Source organism: Protopterus annectens, chromosome 16.part0 (assembly GCF_019279795.1).
Source record: "Protopterus annectens isolate FY-2018-M chromosome 16.part0, PAN1.0, whole genome shotgun sequence".
Lineage (NCBI taxonomy): Eukaryota > Metazoa > Chordata > Ceratodontiformes > Protopteridae > Protopterus > Protopterus annectens.
Window position 1 is genome coordinate 280851375 of NC_056750.1, and position 21547 is coordinate 280872921.

At 41.6% G+C, this 21547-nt stretch overlaps 1 protein-coding gene across 2 annotated transcripts in view; it reads right to left on the reverse strand.

The window, feature by feature from the left end:
* The window catches only part of MRPL52 (mitochondrial ribosomal protein L52), a 262507-nt gene extending 247893 nt beyond the window's left edge, over nt 1-14614 (reverse strand). Inside the window, exon 1 of one of the 2 annotated variants that reach the window (XM_044058423.1) lies at nt 14226-14603. In XM_044058423.1, the coding sequence (XP_043914358.1) occupies nt 14226-14259 (34 nt within the window). In that variant the 5' untranslated portion in view covers nt 14260-14603. Of the gene's footprint in view, nt 1-14225 lie in introns of both variants that reach the window. The other variant, XM_044058425.1, reaches the window with a different exon arrangement.
* Nucleotides 14615-21547: the final 6933 nt, after the last annotated feature.

Sequence of the window (21547 nt, forward strand, 5' to 3'; positions counted from 1 at the left end):
TAGAATGAGCAGATGAGATGAGACAGGAAGGAGTGTCGAAAGTCAGACATAGTAGGGGAGGGCAACTCAAAAAAAGCCACCAAGTTTAAAAGCACAAAAGGAGAAGGGCAGACTGGTGGGAAAAAATCAAATGCAGAGACCAGCAACAGTCAGGCATAGAGAACAGCAAGTCACACAGCACTACAAATAAATAAGGATGTCATTAAAATACTCGTAGTTAAATGAGGAATGCAATTTCTCGGCTCAGCTAATTAGCTAGATGCTATTCACTGTCTGCAAAAGAATTATTTTCTAACTGCCAAGATAACAAAAACCTTAAAAACAAAATACAGTGCAAGATTAACCGAAGAACTGAAGTAACCGAACCTTAAATAACTCCAATAAAAAAAAAAAATGCAGACAGAGATCATCAAAAGTCAGGCAGAGAACAGCAAGTCACACAGCACTACAGCTAAAAGTTAATATAGAGATGATCTAACTGTTTTTATCTGGATAACAAATGGGACTGTATTACAGGCCCAGTAGATTTTACTTGTGGCAAAAAGCAAGTCGCATGCGCAAACAAAAAATAAAATAAGCAATCTACAACGCACTGTATAACCAATGTTAAAAATTTATGTCAGTATATCAACTGCAAAGGATTTATCATTATGCCAGCAGCCTAGATTTTTAACCAAAACCCTTATTTATCTACATTTCAATATTATAAGCTAAATTACTTGCTTCAACGTAAACAGTATTTTGCAATACTACAAAGCAAAGATGCACTCAATTGCACGACTTCTGTATTAGAATACTCATCTATAACCAAACAACGAAAAAAGGCAACTAATTACCAATAATCCAAAAAGCGAAGAACACAGGTCCAATTAAAATAACCAAGGTCTTTATTCCTCCACACACTGGACACACGCTAAAGCACCACAAAAACCAAAAATAAATCCAAATCCACATGAACGCTATTCCGCTACTGCGTTTTCATATTTTCCACTCCACTTCATCAGATAAAATACTGCATTCATCAAGCCATTTTTATATGTCTTTCTAAATAGAATAATAAACTAAATTGGTTAATTGATTCACAGTGAATTGAATTTTAAAAGGACATTGCTAATATATTAAAAATGTAAATTCAAATGTTCTAAAAAATGTTGTGATGTTACTAAGGCTAGTTTCATATTTTCAGTGATTGAACATACTGAAAGGGACATTAGGGGAGGACCTTGGGAAGAAAAATTAGAGTATAGGGAACTCTGGTGGCAAATGACTTTAGAATCATACAATACACCAGGATTGAATGAACACACCAGCATTTTACCCCTATTAAAGCTTAGAGCAGCTAAATTATAAACCAAATTTATATTTATATATATTCAACCTATTTATCCATTTATTTATGTAATTTATTAAAAGTGTTTTTATATATGGAATGAAATTTTAACATTTAATTTTATCTATTTACAAGAATGCATTTTAAATGTATATTTAAATGTATATTTAATATTATATGGAATGCATTTTACAATAAGTGAAGAGCTGCAATATTCTGAAATAACCACTAGATGGCAATGCATATCACAATTTTTAACTGACACTGATGTTAACATTTTAGAAAAGAAGCATCATTTTATTTATACATAATATGTTGTTTTAAGTATAAAGAATGCTTCAAAATTCATTACAACTATTTACATAAGCTTTTAACAATAAGGAGGAATAGAGATGTAACATCACAACATTTTTTAGAACATCTGAATTTACATTTTTAATATATTAGCAATGTCCTTTTAAAATTCAATTCACTGTGAATCAATTAACCAATTTAGTTTATTATTCTATTTAGAAAGACATATAAAAATGGCTTGATGAATGCAGTATTTTATCTGATGAAGTGGAGTGGAAAATACGAAAACGCAGTAGCGGAATAGCGTTCATGTGGATTAGAATACTCATCTAATTACTTATCTGGAGGGATGCGAATGTGTGAACCTAAAACTGATCCAGTCTTGACAAGATCCTTAAAGTTTACTAAGAGGTGAAAAATCAACATGTCTTTATTCCTATTCAGCACAGAGGAAAACAGCCTGAAATGGCCTTACTGAGCCACATACATTTAATTCCTATGTAGCTCAACACTTGTGAATACAAGAAAACTCTGGCATTTCAACATAAATATATGGTATACAGCCTAGTCAAAAAAAATCAACACGGAATTGTCAGACTGAGTTTTAATCAAATTCTTCTATCAAGTTAGCACATGGATAAATTAAAACTAGCAAGACACAATAAGAGTCCAGGTGGAATATCACACTAGAAAATGGTACATAAAATGGTGTATATCCTATCCTGTCTCATTCCTGGACTTACAACACCTTATTAAGACTTTATCAATTTCTTTATTCCCTACCAAACAATCATTTTAGTAGTATAACAATGAAATTATTAGTAGCAGAACTGCTGCTTGTATATACATGTGCACATCATATAAACAAAAATTCAATAAATACAGCATTATAATTTAGCAAACAATGCAGGTTTGAGTAAACAAAAATGAACATCTAATTTCAGAAAAAACAAAAATACTCTTCACTCACTCACGTAGATGAGCAAGCAGCTCTGCCAAGTCATCAAAATATGTAGACTAATTCAAGAACCCTAATGTGTACCTGTCAGAAAAGCACCATCATATTGCTGTGGTCTGATTTGCCCTGATGCAATGACCCCATGACTAAAAAAGGCTAGGGTGCAAATTCCCATAGAAGAGGAGACTTACAATTTTTTGGATAAAATCATTACTTGTACACATACAGATGTGTTATCTAAGGGGGTTAACTTTTGTGCCAGATAGACGAACTAGCCTAGTTCAAACACTGATTAAATTCAACTTGTGAGTTAAAGTTTTTTAAATCAATGTTGTGGTTTCCTACCTCTGATACCATTTACCAATACAACATCTAGTGGTGGAAAGCTGAAAAGGGTGACTTGCTTCAACCCTCCATTGAACACTAATGTGGTGTTCATGAAAGACTGAGTTTGAAATAGGAAATATATTAGAGCAAAATAAAAATAAATGTTATAAATTTAAAACAAGAAGAAATTCCTTCTTTTAAATACATATCTGATAATAAAAATATAAAAAGGTGATTAAACCTGATAAAGGGAGAAGCTTGGTCATAATGGATAATGGTAGTTATATTAGTAAGAGTACATCATAGTAACCTACAATGAAATTAAGACAGCCCATCGGGTTACAGATGTTATGTTACAGGATGTTATATCAACGGCAAACTGATAAAAATGATTATTTAAACAATGAAAAAACAGTCATAGCAGGATTATTCAGAATACCGAAAATACATAAAACGTGGAAAATCCCCCAATGAGACCCATTATTGATGCAACTAGGTCTAAAATTTATTGTATTGCTAAATTTTTAGACCATGTACTCAGGGAATACAGCATAAATGTCAAAACTCCTGAGAATTTATTGGGAGAATTAATAAATTGGAGTTTATGGCTGAATGTGTTTTCATGACACTAGACATCAACAATTTATTTTTGATCATTCTTCATGATCTTAGAAGATCGGTTGTATACGTTAGGAGGGTTGGAGCAACCTTACATTAACATCATTATAATACTGATGGAAACAGTTCTTGAAAATGTATATGTTTCAACAAAACATATTACAAGCAAGTAACTGGCGTAGCAATGGGAGCAGCATGTACCCACAAGGCATGCCAATTTAGTGATGGCTTTTTGAGCATATAATTTTTTTAACAGCACATTCTACCAATTTCGTAGTTTTTATACACAATTTTTAGATACTATTTATTATATGGACTGGTACCCCACACGAGTTAGAATTATTAAAGTAATACTAATTTTTTAAAAATGTAGTAAAAACACTGACATGGACAGAATTGTATTTTTAGATGTGATGTTGACTAAAGAAATTGCACTGAGCAGTTATGTGGCGAATATTTACAGAAAGAATACATTTTTAAATATATGTATCTTCACTTTAACAACTGGCACCTGAAATATCAGAAAAAAGCAGTGGTAAAGGGCCAGATGGTACAACAAGCCCGAATGGTCACATAGTATAATACTTTTATTACAGAGGTAAAAAAATTGATGGATTTGTTCCTAAACAGAGGATACCCCATGTCATTCTTAGCCGATACTAGAGATGAAGTGTGTACAAAAAGAAATAATAGTTTTCATTCCCCTATCTTGAATAATGGGAAGGGACAAAAGGAAATAAAGGAAAAAAATATTTCCAGAAATCATGCATTGTAACTTACATTACTGACAGTAAATTAATAACAGATTCAGCACAATTGGAATGTATTCAGGATGGACAATTCTCTACTTATAAATATGGGTTTAATATTGTTTTTAGAAGGAATAGATGTTTTAAAGAAATACTTGAAATTAGAAGAAAAGAACTGGGGGGGGGGGGCAGGCAAAAAAATCTGGTACGTTCAGATATGTTTTTTGTACACAATTTCCCAATATAAAAATCACTGACACTGTTTATATAAGAGAAAATATATGATTAATAATCATTACAATTGTAGAACTAATAATGTTGTTTATTTGGCCCAAAGCGATATTTGTATGACATTTTACGTAGGAAAAACTAGTAGGATGCTAAAAAATAGAATATATGAACACTTGTTTGAAATAAGGCATCAAAAAGTAGTTAATAGGCTGTTTAGACAGACATATTCAACAATATCCCAATCATACTTTTAAATTTGTTGTTACAGATCAGTTGATTTTTGATCGGGACGGCTTTTATGTAAATGAACATCTTGATAAACGGAAGCTTGAATGGCAACAGAGGTTGGAAGAAACAAGTTATCCAGGGTTGAATGACAACTTGTCTTAATTTTAATACAGAATTAATAGACATTTGTATGCTTAAGACGATAAGTTGACTCTAATTAAATTATGTATCTTAGGCTAAATCAAAGCAGTGGAAGGAAGGAAGACACTTTAAGCTCATTTGAAACTTTACCACCAACTAAGGCCTGTTTAAGTAATGTTTGCTGATTTTTTTAATTAGTTACTTGTTAGAAACTTGCAGGTCAGTTTACTTTAGACTGTGGATTTGTTGTACAGCTGCTTACAATTACGGGTGTGCAATAATAGTCCAGTATCTGGCACAGTAGTCTTTTTAAAAAATGAACTAAATGTATAGACTTTTACACAACCTAAGAAAAGATGCAAGGCTCATTATCATAGGACTAGTTTAGACATCCATTCAACAACTGATAAAAACAGACAGTAAATCGCTTTTTTGGTTCAGCTGAGTTTAGCTGCCATTTTATAATTCAATTTGTGGTGTCCAACAGAAAACTAAGACTGCAGCATGACTTGGGCTGGCAGATTGTAACTTCATATGCCTGATTTGATCTGATCTAGCTGATCACTATCAATTTTTTTCTAGCTTCTCCTCCACCGCATACTTGCAAACTATTAAGACCCTCCCTGGTGGAGTTGAGCCAATTTGTTCCTCACAGTGGTGGTGCTGGGATAGTGCCAATACCACAGAGACAACAGCCATCCAGATGAGCAGTTAGTTAATCAGGTAGGCATGAGGGTTGCTTGTGCCCTTTGCTAACATCCCAATTGTGCCAGAATTTATAATGGCCATAGTCCTACCACTGGTCAGAAGGACACGCAATCCACCTCACTGCAAAGACTGACTATGGCTTCCCCAAGGTGCACACTTCCATGCACTTGTGACAACGACTACCACCTACTGATGGGCTGAGCCAGCCACATGCCCACCCGGAGTTGTTCATTTACACAGCTGTCACTCCTCAAAGGATACATGACAGTTTGCAGACATCTCCACCCCACCTTATCCCCAAAGGCTAGAGACACACCCACCCACCCCCACTGCCAATTCCAACAAGAACCCAACCCGTAAATCAGACTCAAACCTGCTAGGGCTGAAATCAGACCTATGTCCCTCTACCTAACAGGAGCTGACCTGTATTTGATTCACATTTAGTGTAAGACAACAGAAGGGTTTTGTCCTCCTGATATGCAGGGCAGTGACACAGGACAAGAAGTGACAAATGACAGCCATTATTGGTACAGAAGAGTTTTGTTTTTTTTTTTTACTGAAAACTCAAAGACAAAGGGGATTAACAGTCAAAGCATATGAGAAAGGAGATATCACATTTCAGCAAAACCAGACTCAGCACTCAATTCACTTAAACTCAGAGATGTGGGAAGAAGTGACCAAAGGGAGAGGAATGTACACATGTTGTGGTGCAGTTAAGACACCACTGACAGCCTGAGGAGACATACTATGGTAGCAAGCAGGGACAAGGAGGCAGCACACAGGTGCTAGAAGGGAAGGGCTGGAAATAACATTCTAAGAATTGTTAGCTGTGTTAGCAATCAGCACCCTGAGAAAAGACAGGATTACAAAGTAGGATGACAAGCTTCAGAGTAGACAACTAAGAAAGGAGTATGAAATGTGATACTGGTAGAAAGAAAGAGGGAGATCGGGGCAAGAGACCTGCTCTGTGGAAGTCAATTCCATCTTACCACAAAAGGGACAGCAGGTTTGAAAGGGCTAGGTCAACATTACACATTGTTTTGCACTATGAAAGGATGAGTTGCATTTGTGTCAGTTACTAATGCAGAAGGAATGTTAGATAGGCAGTAAGCAGAGAGGTAAAAAGGGAAGGCAAACATAGTAGAGCTACAAACAAGGGTGACTTGGAGCAAGACTGGACAATATCCTACAGTGCAAGCAGTCTAGGAAAAGCAGGGGGTTGCAAGAAGTGATGCAGAAGGGCAGAGTGGACCCTCCTGGTATTACATAACAACCAGTAACAAAGGATGTGTGCGACAAGACCCCTGGGTGCAGGTTTTCAGGAATGTCCAAGCAAGGAGAGCTGAAGCAGCAACACACACAAAATAAGGATTCAGGTGCAAAGTCAGAGAGGCGAAATAATAATAAAGTGAGGACAAGAAAGGGCAGCATCAAAATCCACCCAAGCATTTTACAAAAGAGGAAGAGGGGTGGCAATGGCCTGATACAGTGCATTACCCCACCCCTACATAACAATGGAGGAGGATGAGAGACTTGAGAAAGGAATAATAAAGTGGGGTAGAAGGAAAAAGGAAATACTTTTAGTGGAATCTGGACCTGCCAGGAGCAGACTATGAAATTCTGAGCTCTAAGTTAGAGGGGAGCAGGACAAAGCTGAGGTACTAGACCTTAAGGAGTTCAGCTAGCTAATGCAGACCAGTACCAAAAAAAAAAAAGAGAAGGAATTCTCCCTCACCATCCCCTATGAAACTGTTATTCTGGGCGATGCAAATATCGACCGGATGACCCTTCCCACATGGGGTAATTGGCTAGGCTTAAAATGACCCACAAAGGCAGTTACCCTAGTACTAATCTATGAATATAGCTCTGACCAATGCAAGAGAGATCAAGAAAGTCCACATTAAAATAGCATATTCCAATAAAGATCATGCCTTTGCATTTTAAAATAGGGTATGCCTTACAATACAAAGACAATGGTGTGATATCATCAGGCAGTGGCTTATGCTTTGCTAGAGAAGAGGGTGACTAAATGATTCAGAGAACAGGCAACAAACCGAGGGAGTAATGGAGCTGTAGAACTGGGTCAGAGATGCAGGACTCATGGCTATGGAAAAAAAAAAATTTTAGGAAAAGTAAGAAAAAAAGGCAGAGATAAACAGCAGATGCACAGAACTTCAGGCTAGCAATTGAGGCAAAAGACAGTCTCCACTGAAGATGGAAAGTTGGGGGGGGGTGAAGGGGAGGAGAAAAGGTTCAAAGATGGCTACAGAACAGCAATACATGCAGCAATGCTAGCAAAACCAATACATCCCTAAAAGTAGACCTACTGGTCAGAGATCTAGAAATGCACATTGAGCTATTCTCGCTATCAACATCCCCCTGGTAAAAACATTCCTATCCTGGGTCTCCCTCACTGTCCCCTATGAAACTGTTATTCTGGGTGACATAAATATTGATTGGATGACCCTCAACACCAAGTGCCCTCACTCAAATATTAACCTCTTTGGTTTCACCCAGCTTATCTCCACCTCAACTTGTGTAAATAAACACATTGACTCTACCTCCACCTTACCTCCACCTTAGACTGGATACTCACCTCCACCTTAGACTGGATACTCACCTCTAAACACCACCTCTATCATTACCCTTCTACACTACCCAATACCCTAAGTGACCACCATCCTACCTCTATTGTCAGATGTTCTCCCCAGCTTCACAAATTCCAGCAATATAGGGACTGACAAACTCTCAGGTTTCAATGTTGAAATCTCCTACCGTCTTATAACTGATCCTTCCTCTATAATCTCCCTCTAGATGATGCGGTCCTTGCCTTTAACAACATTTTTAAGACACTTGATTCCCTAGCTCCCTTAAGGAAACTTAAGAGTCAAAACTCTCGCTGCCCCCTGGCTAACAAGAACCACCAGAACCCTCATAAATCAGAGTGATTGCGCTTGGAAAAAGTCCAAATCTCCCACTGATCTCCAAAAATACAGGGAGTTACGTAACATATGCAAAAGAAATGCCATCTCAGACACACAAATCTATTTAAACAATCCACTCAACAACCCACACTCCAATCCCCAAAAATTCTGGCAAAATGTAAATAAGTTGCTATATCCCGGGTCCCCAGCACCCCCAAACCCCTGCCCCAATAGCTCAGCTTTTGAAACTGCTACAGTCTTAAAATTCCTTCATTAACTCTATCCGTAATATTAAAAAAAAAAAAAAAAAAGATATATATATATATATATATATATATATATATATATATATATATATATATATACACACACACACACACACACATTATATATATATATATATATATATATATATATATATATATATATATATATATATATATATACATATACATACATATACATACATACATACACACACCCTCACCCCCTTACCACTATCCATTTCTCTAAGTTTACATGTCCCCACAACTTATATCAACTTCCTTCGCTCCAAACTTAAAATGTGTTCACCATCAGCAGACAACCTACCTTCCCATTTCCTGAAAATTGCTGCTAATTCCGTTGCTCTCACCATCTCCATTTTGATTAACAGATCCATCAGGGAAAACACTGTCCCCAACATCTGGGAAAAATTCTATAGAATTCCTTTACATAAAGGTGGAAGCGAAACAGACCCTTCCAATTTATCTCCACTATCAAAAATCCTAGAAAAGTGCATTCAAAGCCTTCTAACCCTCACACAGCATGGCTTTCGCCCTAAATATAGCACTACTACAGCCCTGACATCCTTTACTAACACAGTAGCCATATCTCATGACAATAACTTGCTTGTCTCCTGCTTATTTCTCGATTTATCCAAAGCCTTCGACACTGTCTCTCACAGAATACTCCTAGCTAACTAGCATCTAACTGCTCTAATTTTACTTTCTCTTGGTTCTCTAGCTATCTTACTAACAGACACCAAGCTGTGAAATGGCAATCTAACCTCTCCTCCTTTCTACCTGTTCATACAGGGATACCCTACTATTTAATATCTTCATCAATGACCTTCACTCTGCTTGTCCACACAAACTATTATTCAGTATGTTGAGTATTCCACAATCATCTACTGCTCTGAAGGTATCACTCACCTCCATATCCTTACCCAAGAATCTCTTCATTCTACTGAAAACTGGTTTAACTCTAACCAACTTATACTTAACCCAAGAAAGCAATACTTTTTATTTCTTCCAAAGACACCTTCTCTCTTTCCTAAATAACAGAATCATCTCTACTGAAACCCACATTAAACACTTCATAATTGATGACCACCTTAGGTTTGATCTACTATACAGACAAATAAATACTCACCAATTCCTCTATAGACTCTCTCTAGCACAAGCTCTTCTACTACCAACTGTACTCTATGCTACCCCCTTATACACATTCCTCCAAGCTAATCTCATGGCTAAATTTGAACATACATATAACAAAGTTGCTAGATTCGCTGCTAACTTACATTGTCACACTCAATCACTGTACAGCCCTATAAAACCTGCACTGGCTTGAATTTTAGCACCTACTTCTCCCCCAATGGACCCTAGCTCATTCAGTCTTACACACACACACACACACACACACACACACACACACACACCATCACCCTGTCTTTCCCTCTCCACTCTCGCCCAGCCATACATCCCAAACAGTGCACTTAGTAGTTCACTTCACACCAGTTACAAGTCAGTAAGTACAATACTAACATTGGAAAATAGTCATTCTGTAGCCTCAGCATGGAATGGATTACTATCAAAAATGCGACACTGTAAAGCGCAAATGGTGATGTTACTGACGCATATGCTCGACTCATAAATATTAAGTAGGTCCAAAGGTCAATGCGGCAACATCGACAACGTTTTGTCAATATTAATGATGACAGTTGCCGCTGCCAACCATGCTTCGTGTCCCTGCCTTGTGTACATCCTTATGAACTGACACACTTGTACGTCGACATTCTAAATGTCGCTCCAACCATGTTCGAGGAAATGCCTGTCGTGTAACTGACTTTCTGCCTTTTGATTGCAAACCGCCTGGAGAAAGTTACCTCTATCACAAACCTCAATGACTTTAAAATCCTCCCTAAGGGACAGCTTCTATTCCTCCTGGACCTGCCATGGTAATGACCCAACATAACTGCAATGCTCGCTCCTACCTAGCTACCCACTTGGACAGCCTTCTTCACTTAACTTATTGTCTCGAGCAAAGGCTATTCCTCCTCGCGTTTTCACCACTCTCCCCTCTGCCTTTCTTTCATCCTATATTCTTTAAAACTCTTCCTACTTTATAAAAATAGAAATGGGTAGATTGATTATTGGGTCTCAGTTTCTCCCTTTTTTTTTAATTTCTTGTATAAATTCAGTTTTGTAACTTTAACTACTTTCATCTTTTGTATACTAATACTGTGGTTTAAAATTGCACCCGCTTTGAAGCTTTTCTCCTCAAGTCTCTGCTGAAAATGGGCTTCTGCTCAGACAGACTAACCAGTTAAACGTCAAAAAAAATAAATAAATATTGACAGCAACCTGAACTTTGACCACCACGTGTCTATTGTGGTGAGAAAGTTGAAAAGGGCATGGCATCCAGGTCCAAGGAGGTCACTGTTCCGCTGTACTCTGCTCTCATCAGAAAGTCACCTCACCACATGTACCTCACCAGATACTTGCAGCAACTTGGGAGACCACAGAAGTTCCTCACAGAAAGAATACAGGGACTAAACAACAAGTGCTATGTGGACTGCCTCAAAGTCTTATCACTGTACTTGGTCTCCTACAGACTGTTGCAGAGATTGATGCCTAGCCTCCAAAGCATTCTCTGATCCCACACTGATGAAGTTGTTCAAATAGCACCAGAATACCCATTCCAAGGACCTAAACTTCATCCGCGAAGATATGTTGGAAGAAAAGGTTATACATTTCAAAAAGAGTATCCCTTCTTTGGAATAGGCTTCCCATCCATGTGAAGCAAAGCTCATGCCTAACCCTATTCAAATGTAACTTGGACCAATGGACAGGAAATAGTAAATTTACCCATGTCCCTATATGACAGGGTCAACCCGTTGAATGCTTAATGTGTAGATCGTAACGTCCATCAGGGTATTGACACATCAGCAAATATTTAGTAAATTTGGGGCAAGCTTGGCAAGGCTGAAAATGGCTCTGAGCTGATGGCCTAGTAACCACATCTCCAGACAAATCAAACTACTGTAGTAACTTTTCTAGGTACTACAATTTGAAACGGGATCCAGTATTTTATTTTTCTAATTACATATTAGTATCTTTTGACCCACTGGCTCCACCTTGCAAAATTAATGCATTAGCAATATCTAACTGCGGTGGTGGTGCTGCGGTAGCGTTGTCACCTCACAGTAAGACGTTGTCCTGTTCGATTCTCAGCTAGAGCGTCTTTTGTGTGGGGACATGCGTGAATGTGCGCACCTTCGTTGAAGGTTGTGCGTCAGGGTCGGCAACTCAGCACGTAAAAAATCTACTGCCAATCATTAGCGGACCGGAGTTCCACTCTGGCGACCTCTAACCGGGAAAAGCCGATAGACACAACTCTTTTTTTGTTTTTTAATTTTTTAGTTGCTTTCTATCCCCGATGTTTCAAAAGTATAGGCAGAAAATGTATTGCACTCTGCACCTACACATGCTTTAAATTCAACACTTACATCATTAACTAGGAGTATTGCTGGCCAAGCATTTGATGTGCGCTCTTCAGTCACTGCCGCTGATGCATTTAAAAACTTCATTTGTTTTAACTTTTTTAATAACACTCATCACATGTATTTGTTGGTACAATCACTAGACTGTTTCCATTTAACAATAAAAATTCTACTGAACACAATGATCTTCCATTTCACATACCCTTGCAATTTTTTTTTACCACTGATTATACAAAAGAATACTAACAGCAAGAAAATGCTCCCTCATGCTTACACATTTTATACGAGGCTTGCATTTCTCCTGTGACATTTTTGTTATTTCTGGCACTTTTTCAAGTCTCCATTACTTTTACAAAGTATATGCACTTTATATTTACTTTTTTACCTTACAAATCTCAATTTCTTCAGTTCAGCAGTTTCACTTACTACAAACACAGCCATTATTCTTGCCAGGCAAACATTTTCTGAGGAGGGCACTGGTAAATTTTGTGCTTTGTGTTCATCTTTTTGCATGTGCAAGAAAGCAGTAACAGGAGAGATGGATAATAGCTACTATAAACACACCACAACATGTTCTCCAACAGTAAGCAAGCAAATGAAGATGCAATGCTTCTCAACTTTTGTACTTCTTAATAAGAGTCTACTGATATATAATACAGCTGTGAAAGAGTACCGAAAACGCACATATAACCAATTAGTTATAATTAAATATAATTATTGCAAATAATGCAACAAGAAACACTGCTGTTCTGCTTTACCCTTGTTTATTTTCTCCAAGTCTTGGAGTTTTTAACACCATGACAGGAACGGACCCCATTCTAAGTACAAAGTTTGTGAAGTTTGTATTGTTTCAATTTTGATGCAAGCTAAAAGTGGTCTTCGCAGCAGCAATGTGCCCAGGACTGACTCCTTCTGCAATTCATATGGCATTACATGTACCGGTAGCCGATCTAAATACGACTGTAACTTTTTTTTTTTTTAAATGAGACCCATTGCACATATTACAACTGTCTGGGTATAATTCTTCCACATTGCCCTCACATCTGCCCACACATACTAGCATTTTCTCTCTCTTTCTGTATGTCAGACCCTGTGATCACTGGATGTAGCAATTTCAATGCTACTTTTGTCTTCATCTATTTTTGAACTGTTGGTAATAGGTGATCCCATGTGAAATAAAGCATTACAGGCTTATCTTTCTAATGCTTTTGTCATTGTGTGTGGGGGCAAACTAACCTCTTTATAAAGAGAAGTATGGCTAGTGGCCGATGTAACAAATATTTACAAGTGGGTACACAGTGTGCTAGGGGAAGTAACCAGATGATTTGTACACCTTGTGTATTGCAACTTCCCCTAAACACAAATATTCCTCTGCGATATATATATTAAAAGCAGAAATATAAACGCAGCACATTATAAGCCGTTAAAAAGACACATTGTAATATAGCAATATTAGCAAGCAGCATCACAACAGAGACTTTTACGTAACGTACCAACATAACTTAAAATACGGGTATGTAGATATAATGGATTGCGTACTTGTACTGTGCAAAACGGAGTATGTTGAGCTACACCCACCGATCTGCTGGGAACTGCATTCTAGCGCAGTTTACACTGGGTAAACAAAATACCACATTGAAGTGCATTCCAACCTTTTACACCCACCACCTTCATTTTCAAAAAAGCAGCATTGCACAATATTCTTCTCCAAAATTCTGTACGTTAATAAGTCATAGTACGACAGTGTAAACAAAATAATTCTGTGGTAAACACCTTGATTCTAATAAAAGTTTTAAGGAAGGTACACATAAAACAAATACTCTTTTTCCATTGTTACTCAAAAACCCGCAAATCAGAAACAAAACTCAGATTTCAATGAACTACAGATATAAGAAAACCAGCAATTATGGAAAAAAAAAACATTACTTTGCCAATTATATCAAAATAAACGTACCTGTATACAACATGCACATCAAGGGCGTCGCCATATTTTTAGTACTAAACTACGGGTGCTGATAGAGGTAAAATGTTTTCTCTATTCAATTACGCAGAGTGACAGTTGTAAATTAACCAACCCAAACGCGAAAGCACAATCGCTAAAACTGAAATGTACGTGTTGTTTACAGTTAAACATACATTTGTATATTTTTATTATGTCACAGTTCGCAGAATGTCGAGATTTTTGGTCGGCTCCTCAGAATATCTGTTATTTTCTGGCAAGGCAAGTGATGAAGGATTGCAGTCGTAGATAAAGACAGTTTCAGAGAGACGTCATATCTTTCCAAACATGCACGCTACTGCAAAACATGCTAGCAACTTTCTAAACTTATACTGCAGGCTTTGGACAGAATTCTAGCAGTAAGAAACTGACAGCTGAAATGTAATGCACACCCGACGCCTGCTGTGAGACAGAACACTGCTCCTAGGCTACTTGAGTCCACTCCACAGCTCTTAAACTTCCATCTCCAAGATGAGAAGCAATAACCCTCATAAACATAGGCAAAAAGTACAGTTGTACTCTTACCATAAATGTAGATGTTCCAGTGTGTTCACTGTTGCAGTCATTACTGTAGAGTTCTTCCTGCTGGCAGCAGCCCTCGATCGGCCAGAGTCCCAAAGTCCGGGTCCGACGTCGGCTGAGGTTGCTCCTTCCCTGACGTCAGCACACCAGGGGTATAAAGGCATCAGCCGGTGCCATTTTCCTCAGTTTTTCTTGCCCCAGATGTCAGGTGCCCAAAAACAGGCCAATAGCTTAGACAGAAGAATAAGCATGCATCTAAGTATAACATATCCAAAAATCATCAGCGCATATACCTCAGAGGAAGAGTAGTATAAAGGAAACACAGCAAAAGAGGGGATAGGAGGGAGGGTAACCCAGACTGCAACAGTGAACACACTCGAACATCTTTTAGTTATGTACTTACCATAACTTCGGATGTATGGGATCCATCTCGCCTACATTCATAACTGATGGGTTCGGCTCCGACTCGGCCACTATATACTAGAACGAAGTCTCTAATTGGCTGGGCTACCCCTTATCCCAGAATGCACCACGCCTGCTTCCCCAGATCTTGTTTGTTCGCTTTCATACCTACATCCAGACACAGAGACATACCAGCAACTGTAACAAACTGAAGTCCTTCAAGAGAAAAACTCAGTAAGTAGCAACATTCCCTCTAAATCCAATGGGAAGGGGGAAGGAGGGAGCGATGAATGGGCGAGATGGATCCCATACATCCGAAGTTATGGTAAGTACATAACTAAAAGATGTAATGGGATCCTATCTCGCCTACATTCATAACTGATGGGACAGCGTCCCTAGCACCTAAATCCCGGGTGGCTCATTGGAAAACACTCCTGAGAACTGTGGAACCAAAGGAAGCTCTACCTCGAAAAGCCACATCTGTCTTATAATGAGAAATGAAGGTGTGCGGAGAAATCCAGGTAGTGGCCGCATAGATATCATCTATCGATAATTTGGAGTGGAATGCTACAGAAGTAGCCATTGCCCTGGTAGAATGAGCCCTGACTGGGAAGGGTAGCTCTTTGCCGGACCGTGACTAAATGAAGGAGATGCAATCTTTAATCCATTTGGCTATGGTGGTTTTAGCCACCGGTTGACCCAACCTATTTTCCGCAAAGGACACAAACAGCTGATCTGACTTTCGTGTCTGATTGGTCCTACTTAAATAAAAACGCAGTTGTCTGTGAACATCCAACTGATGGAAAATATATTCTGCGCTATTGGAGAATTTGGGAAAAAACACAGGGAGCTCCAAGGATTGTTGAATGCATAAGGGGGATGCTACCTTGGGCAAGAAAGAGGGATTTAACTTGAGGGACACTCTGCCTTTGTGAAAGGTCAAATAAGGGGATTAGAACAGAGAGCCTGAAGCTCTGAGACCCGCTTGGCAGAGGTTATTGCCACCGAAAAGGCGGTTTTCCAAGATAGAAATTTTATATCACAAGTAGCTGCTGGTTCAAAGGGGCGGGCAGTAAAAGAAGCTAAAACCATATTCAGGTCCCAAGGGGGCACAGGATGGGCTATTGGGGGCCGAAGGAGCCACGCTCCTTTAAGGAAAGATTTGCAAAGCCTGTTTGCCATTAAGGAAGGCTCAAAGGAGACATGAAAATTAGAGATAGCCGCCAGTTGGTTAATTGTGGAAACTGAAGAGCCCAAATAAAACAAAGAAGCCAGGAATTTTAAAACCTGAGGTACTGGGGCGGTAAGGGGATGTATACCTCGTTGCTGGGCCCAAAGAGCAAACCTCTTCCATTTGCTGGAATACAGTTTAATAGTGGAAGGTTTGTGAGAAGAGGACAAAATGTGGATGACGTCTGGAGAAAGAGAGTTATCTCTGACTATGGTTGGAAGTGGAGTAACCAAGCGGCCAACCTCAAGGACCTGAGGGATGGGTGAGACTGTCCCAACTGATGAGTTAACAGGTCGGGCACCAGGTCCAGAAACCATGGGCCTTCCACCGCATACCTCAGAAGGAAGGGGAACCAAACCTGACGAGGCCAGTGTGGAGCGATCAAAATCATGTCGCTTCCTAGATAAATCGCCTTCTGTATCACCTTCGGGAGAAGGGGAACCGGAGGGAAGGCGTAAAGTACACCGGGGGGCCAACTGTGAGCTAGAGCGTCCCTGGGAATCTGCCCCTGAGAGGGAGTCAGAGTGAAGAACTCCCTGCATTTCGCATTGTGAGGGCTGGCGAACAAATCGCAACAAGGGAGGCCCCACTTGGCGAAGATGTTTGCAGCCACCCTGTCATTGAGGGACCACTCGTGGGGCAACAGGAAAGTCCTGCTCAGCCTGTCTGCAATCACATTGGATTTCCCCGGAATGTGCGTTGCCACTAGGAAACGCTGGGTAGCAATCGCCCAATGCCACACTCTCATGGCCTCTCGGCAAAGAGGGTAGGACCTGGTTCCGCCTTGCTTGTTTATGTACCAGACTAACGACATGTCGGATAGAATTGCAATAGTACCCCGGGGAAGAGCATGATGAAGTGCTTGCAACGCCAGTAGCACCACTCTAATTTCCAGGATATTGATATGTAAGTGCGTTTCGTGAACCTGCCACGTGCCTTGGACAGACCTGTCCCGATAATGACCCCCCCACCCTATCTGGGAGGCGTCCGTGGTCACCATGGCGATGGGAGGCTGAAGGGCAAAGGGTCGCCCCTGGTCCAGGTTGGACCGAAGCAGCCACCAACATAGGTCCCGATGGCAAATTTCCGTAATCTGGACCAAATGGTTCAAGGGGAGTTCCTGAAAGGACCATTGAACCGACAGTAGCCATTGCAGCACCCACATGTGCAGCCTGGCTAAGGGGACTAGAAGAATAGTCAAGGTCATCGTGCCCAATAACTGCAGAATCAGTCTGGCCTGAACTCGTGATCTGGGTAACAAGGTTTGAACCTGAGACTGCAGGACCTGAATCCTTTCTAGAGAAACACTTGGAATCCTAGACTTCTCAAGTGAGCTGTCACTACTGCCAGACACTTGGTGAACACCCTGGGGGCTGTGGTGAGACCAAAGGGCAGTGCCCGGAACTGGAAATGACTGGCTCCCAGGCGGAAGCGTAAATGACTCCTGGACTCTTGACTTATCAGAATGTGATAGTAAGCGTCCTTGAGATCTATGGAGCACATCCAGACATCCTTCTCCAATAACGGGAGAATGGACTGAAGCGTGACCATTCGGAATTTGGATTTTTTTACAAAGCGATTCAATGATCTGAGGTCCAAAATGGGCCTTAAGTCCCCTGTCTTTTTTGGCACCAAAAATAGTCTTGAGTAAGTTCTGATCCGATCTGGTCGGCGGGGACAGGCTGGATGACTCCTTTTCTTAGCAGCTTTGAAACCTCGACCGCTGCTTGATCCCTCTGACTGAGTGGCACATCCGGGATTTTCCTGATAGGAAGAGGGGGGGATCTTGATGAAAGGGATGAGATAGCCTCCGGTTATGGTCCGGAGCACCCACTGATCCTTGGTGACAGATTCCCAAGCCTGCGGGTGTTCCGCAAAGCGACCCCCGACTGGCTCCGGAGATGCGCAGTCAGGCCACGTCTCAGGGACGGTGAGCGTAGGATGGACCACGAAAGGAATTGCGGTCTCCAGAGTTACGGGGGCCTCTGCCGCCTCTGGGCGGCATCTTCCTGAATCCCCCCCTGCCTCTAGAGGGGGGATCACTCGGTGGAGTAGGGAAAGACCTTTGAGATTTCCTGAACCACATTTTCCCTCCTCTCTGGGCCTTGGGGTAAGGTCTAGAGGGAGCGGAAAAACGGGCCCCCACGGCAGTCAAGGTCTTGCCCACCTGCTCGCACCTAGTCAGTGTGTCCTTCACCTTGGGTCCAAACAGGGAGGACCCATCAAAGGGGGCATCGGCGAAGGAAGACTTAAAGGCCTCCGCAAAGGGACACAAGCATAACCAGGCATGTCTTCTAAGAGCCACGCCTGTTCCCGCTGCTCTACTCGCCCCTTTGGCCGCATATGATATGAGCCTCATGGACGAGTTGACTATCGAAGATAGGGTAGTCATCTGGGCGCCAACAGTTTGGGCTAACGCCTCAGGAAGATTACCCGTAAGAGACTCACCTAACTCTTTGAGGAGGTCCCTTTGGAGCCTGGTAAAATGACAAAGATAATTCAGCGACCGCAGGGTAAAGGCCGCTGAAGAAAGGGTATGCTTCCTGTACCTATCCATGCTCCTGGAATCCTTATTAGGAGGGTGAATAGACGTTGAAGCCTCTGCCACATCCTGCTGAGTGGCAGATGCCACCACCATCGCATCTACTGCAACTCCTTTAGTCAAAAATTCCTTTTGAGGAGGGGCTGAGAGGAACTTGTTAGGCCTGGCAGGCACCAGTTCCACAGTGTTAGGGTGTTCCCACACCCTTCGAGAAACTAAATCTAGTAATTCATCGAAGGGTAGAGACACCCAGGAGGCGGAGGGCTGGGCCCCAAAGGCCTTGAGGAAGACTGACTCCTCTGCGGATGGGGTTTTGGACTGCCAATCGCCTCTCTGTCTCAGGATCTCAAGGATATCTGAGAATGAGATGTCATCTGAGGACGATTTTGGGGACCCCTCCGCATCATCGAGGTCAGTATCTGATGTGATAGACTCATCCTGGGAGTCAATGTGCTTCCTCTTGCACAATTTTTTTCTTGGAGGTTCATCTGAAGTGGATTCCGAAGGACCTCCCGGGAGAAGGGAACCCCCCCAAGGGGGTATCCTCAGGCCCTGGGGCCCCACTGTCGTGGGAATGAAGCACACCAGAAGCACCAGTTCCCGAGTCTAGGGACGGTGAGGTAGAGACTTGCTGAGCCGGCAAGGACATGGCCAGTGCACTCCTCATGGCCTCAAAAGCAGGACCACCAGACTCTACGGAGGACACCGGCTGAGAAACCACGATGGTACCGGGAATCCCTGCAGCCGACGCTCCAAGGGGAAGACTAGGCACCGAAGCTACCAGTTCCAGAGTGTTCCCCTTGGCCCCGACCGAGGAAGTCCCGGTACTGAACCCTGACGCCGAGGACAGGGTAGTAATGATGGTCGGAACAGAGAAGCTCCAAGGGAGTCTCGGTTCTGACTGGACAACTCTGCTCCGCTGTACCATCACCGACTCCAACGGCTCCGAGGAGGTTGGAGGAGGAATCGGATGTGTTGAAGTGGGGACCGGCTCCAGAGCCGAGTGGGCTGGAGCCGAGACCATTTTTGCAAAAACCGAGGACTGGAAAAGCCTCTGGATAACTCTGTCCAAATCTGAGTCTGACAACCTGGAGGATTTAGAGGAAATAGATGGGGGCTGAGACGACTTCTCTCTCGGCTCCGATAGACCAGGGGACCGGCTCCGAAATGGCTCCAACACCATCGACACTGGATCCGGAACCGTATGAATAAGCATCGGCGCCGAAGGGGACTTCGGGGCCGAGGGGGAGAGTCTGAGCTGCACACCACCAATGGCTCCGAGACCAAAGAAGCCGAAGCAGGTGATTCGCCTCTCGATCCCCCAACCTGCGGCTCCGACACCAATGGAGCCGAGGAAAGAGGTATCGAGGCAGACCCTTCCACCCGAGGCTCCGAAGCCATTGGAGCCGAGGAAGAAGAGGTCGACCTATGCTTCTTGGAAGTCGGTTCCGACGGACTGGTCGGAGCCGACGACCTTTTCTTTTTAGAAGCTGGAGAGGAAGGAGAAGCCAAAGCTTCCTCAAAGGAGGGCTTAATAAGGCCCTTAAGGATCAATTTATTTTTTCGTTCTTGAAGGACCCTAGAGGAAAAAGCATGACAAACACTACATGTTTCCTGCAAATGTTTCGGTCCTAAACAATATACGGAAACAGCATGGCTATCAGTAAGAGACATTTTGTAGTTGCACTTGGTGCACTTTTTAAAACCAGACTTCTGCTCTTTCGACATCCTATCACACAACTATTTCCCACAATGAAAAGCAAACCTTAAAGTAGGGCACGAGCCCTTTGACTCAAAACGGGACTGGCCCGAGATACAGAACACAAAACGGGCAGAAGCCCTCTAACTTAAACGGGCTTAGCCCAATAAATCAGGACGTACAGTAGAGACAAAATCAACACACCCACACACAAATAAGGGCAAGGGCCCTCTAACTTAAACGGGCCTTGCCCGGTATGTAGAAAAAAAAAATACCAACAACCAATCACACCAAAACAGGTTCACACACACATGTAAAGCTGTTGAAACAGCTGTTTGTTAAATTTGTGAAGAAAACCCCAGGTCAAAAGACCAAAAAGTAATAAAAAAAAAAACACTTAGCTCCTGCCAAGTCGAGACCACGTCTAGCTTGAAAAGCGGCAAACGAGATCTGGGGAAGCAGGCGTGGTGCATTCTGGGATAAGGGGTAGCCCAGCCAATTAGAGACTTCGTTCTAGTATATAGTGGCCGAGTCGGAGCCGATGGATCGGCTCCGAACCCATCAGTTATGAATGTAGGCGAGATAGGATCCCATTACATCTACATTTATGGTAAGTGTACACAACTGTACTATGTTCATCGTGGTTCACTGTTGCAGTCATTACTGTAGAGTTGAATCCCAAAGCTAAGAAAGGGTGGCTGGAGAAGGTACAGAAGGGGCGGCCACAAGGCCCTGAAGGACTGCAGAGGCAAAGCCAGCCCTAGATTTAGAGTAGAGAGGGAGGTTGTAGTGCTTAGAAAAGGTATGCACAGAACTCCAAGTAGCAGCTTCTAAGATTTCCTTGGTAGGAACTCCACTGAGGAAGGCTGCTGAAGTAGCAA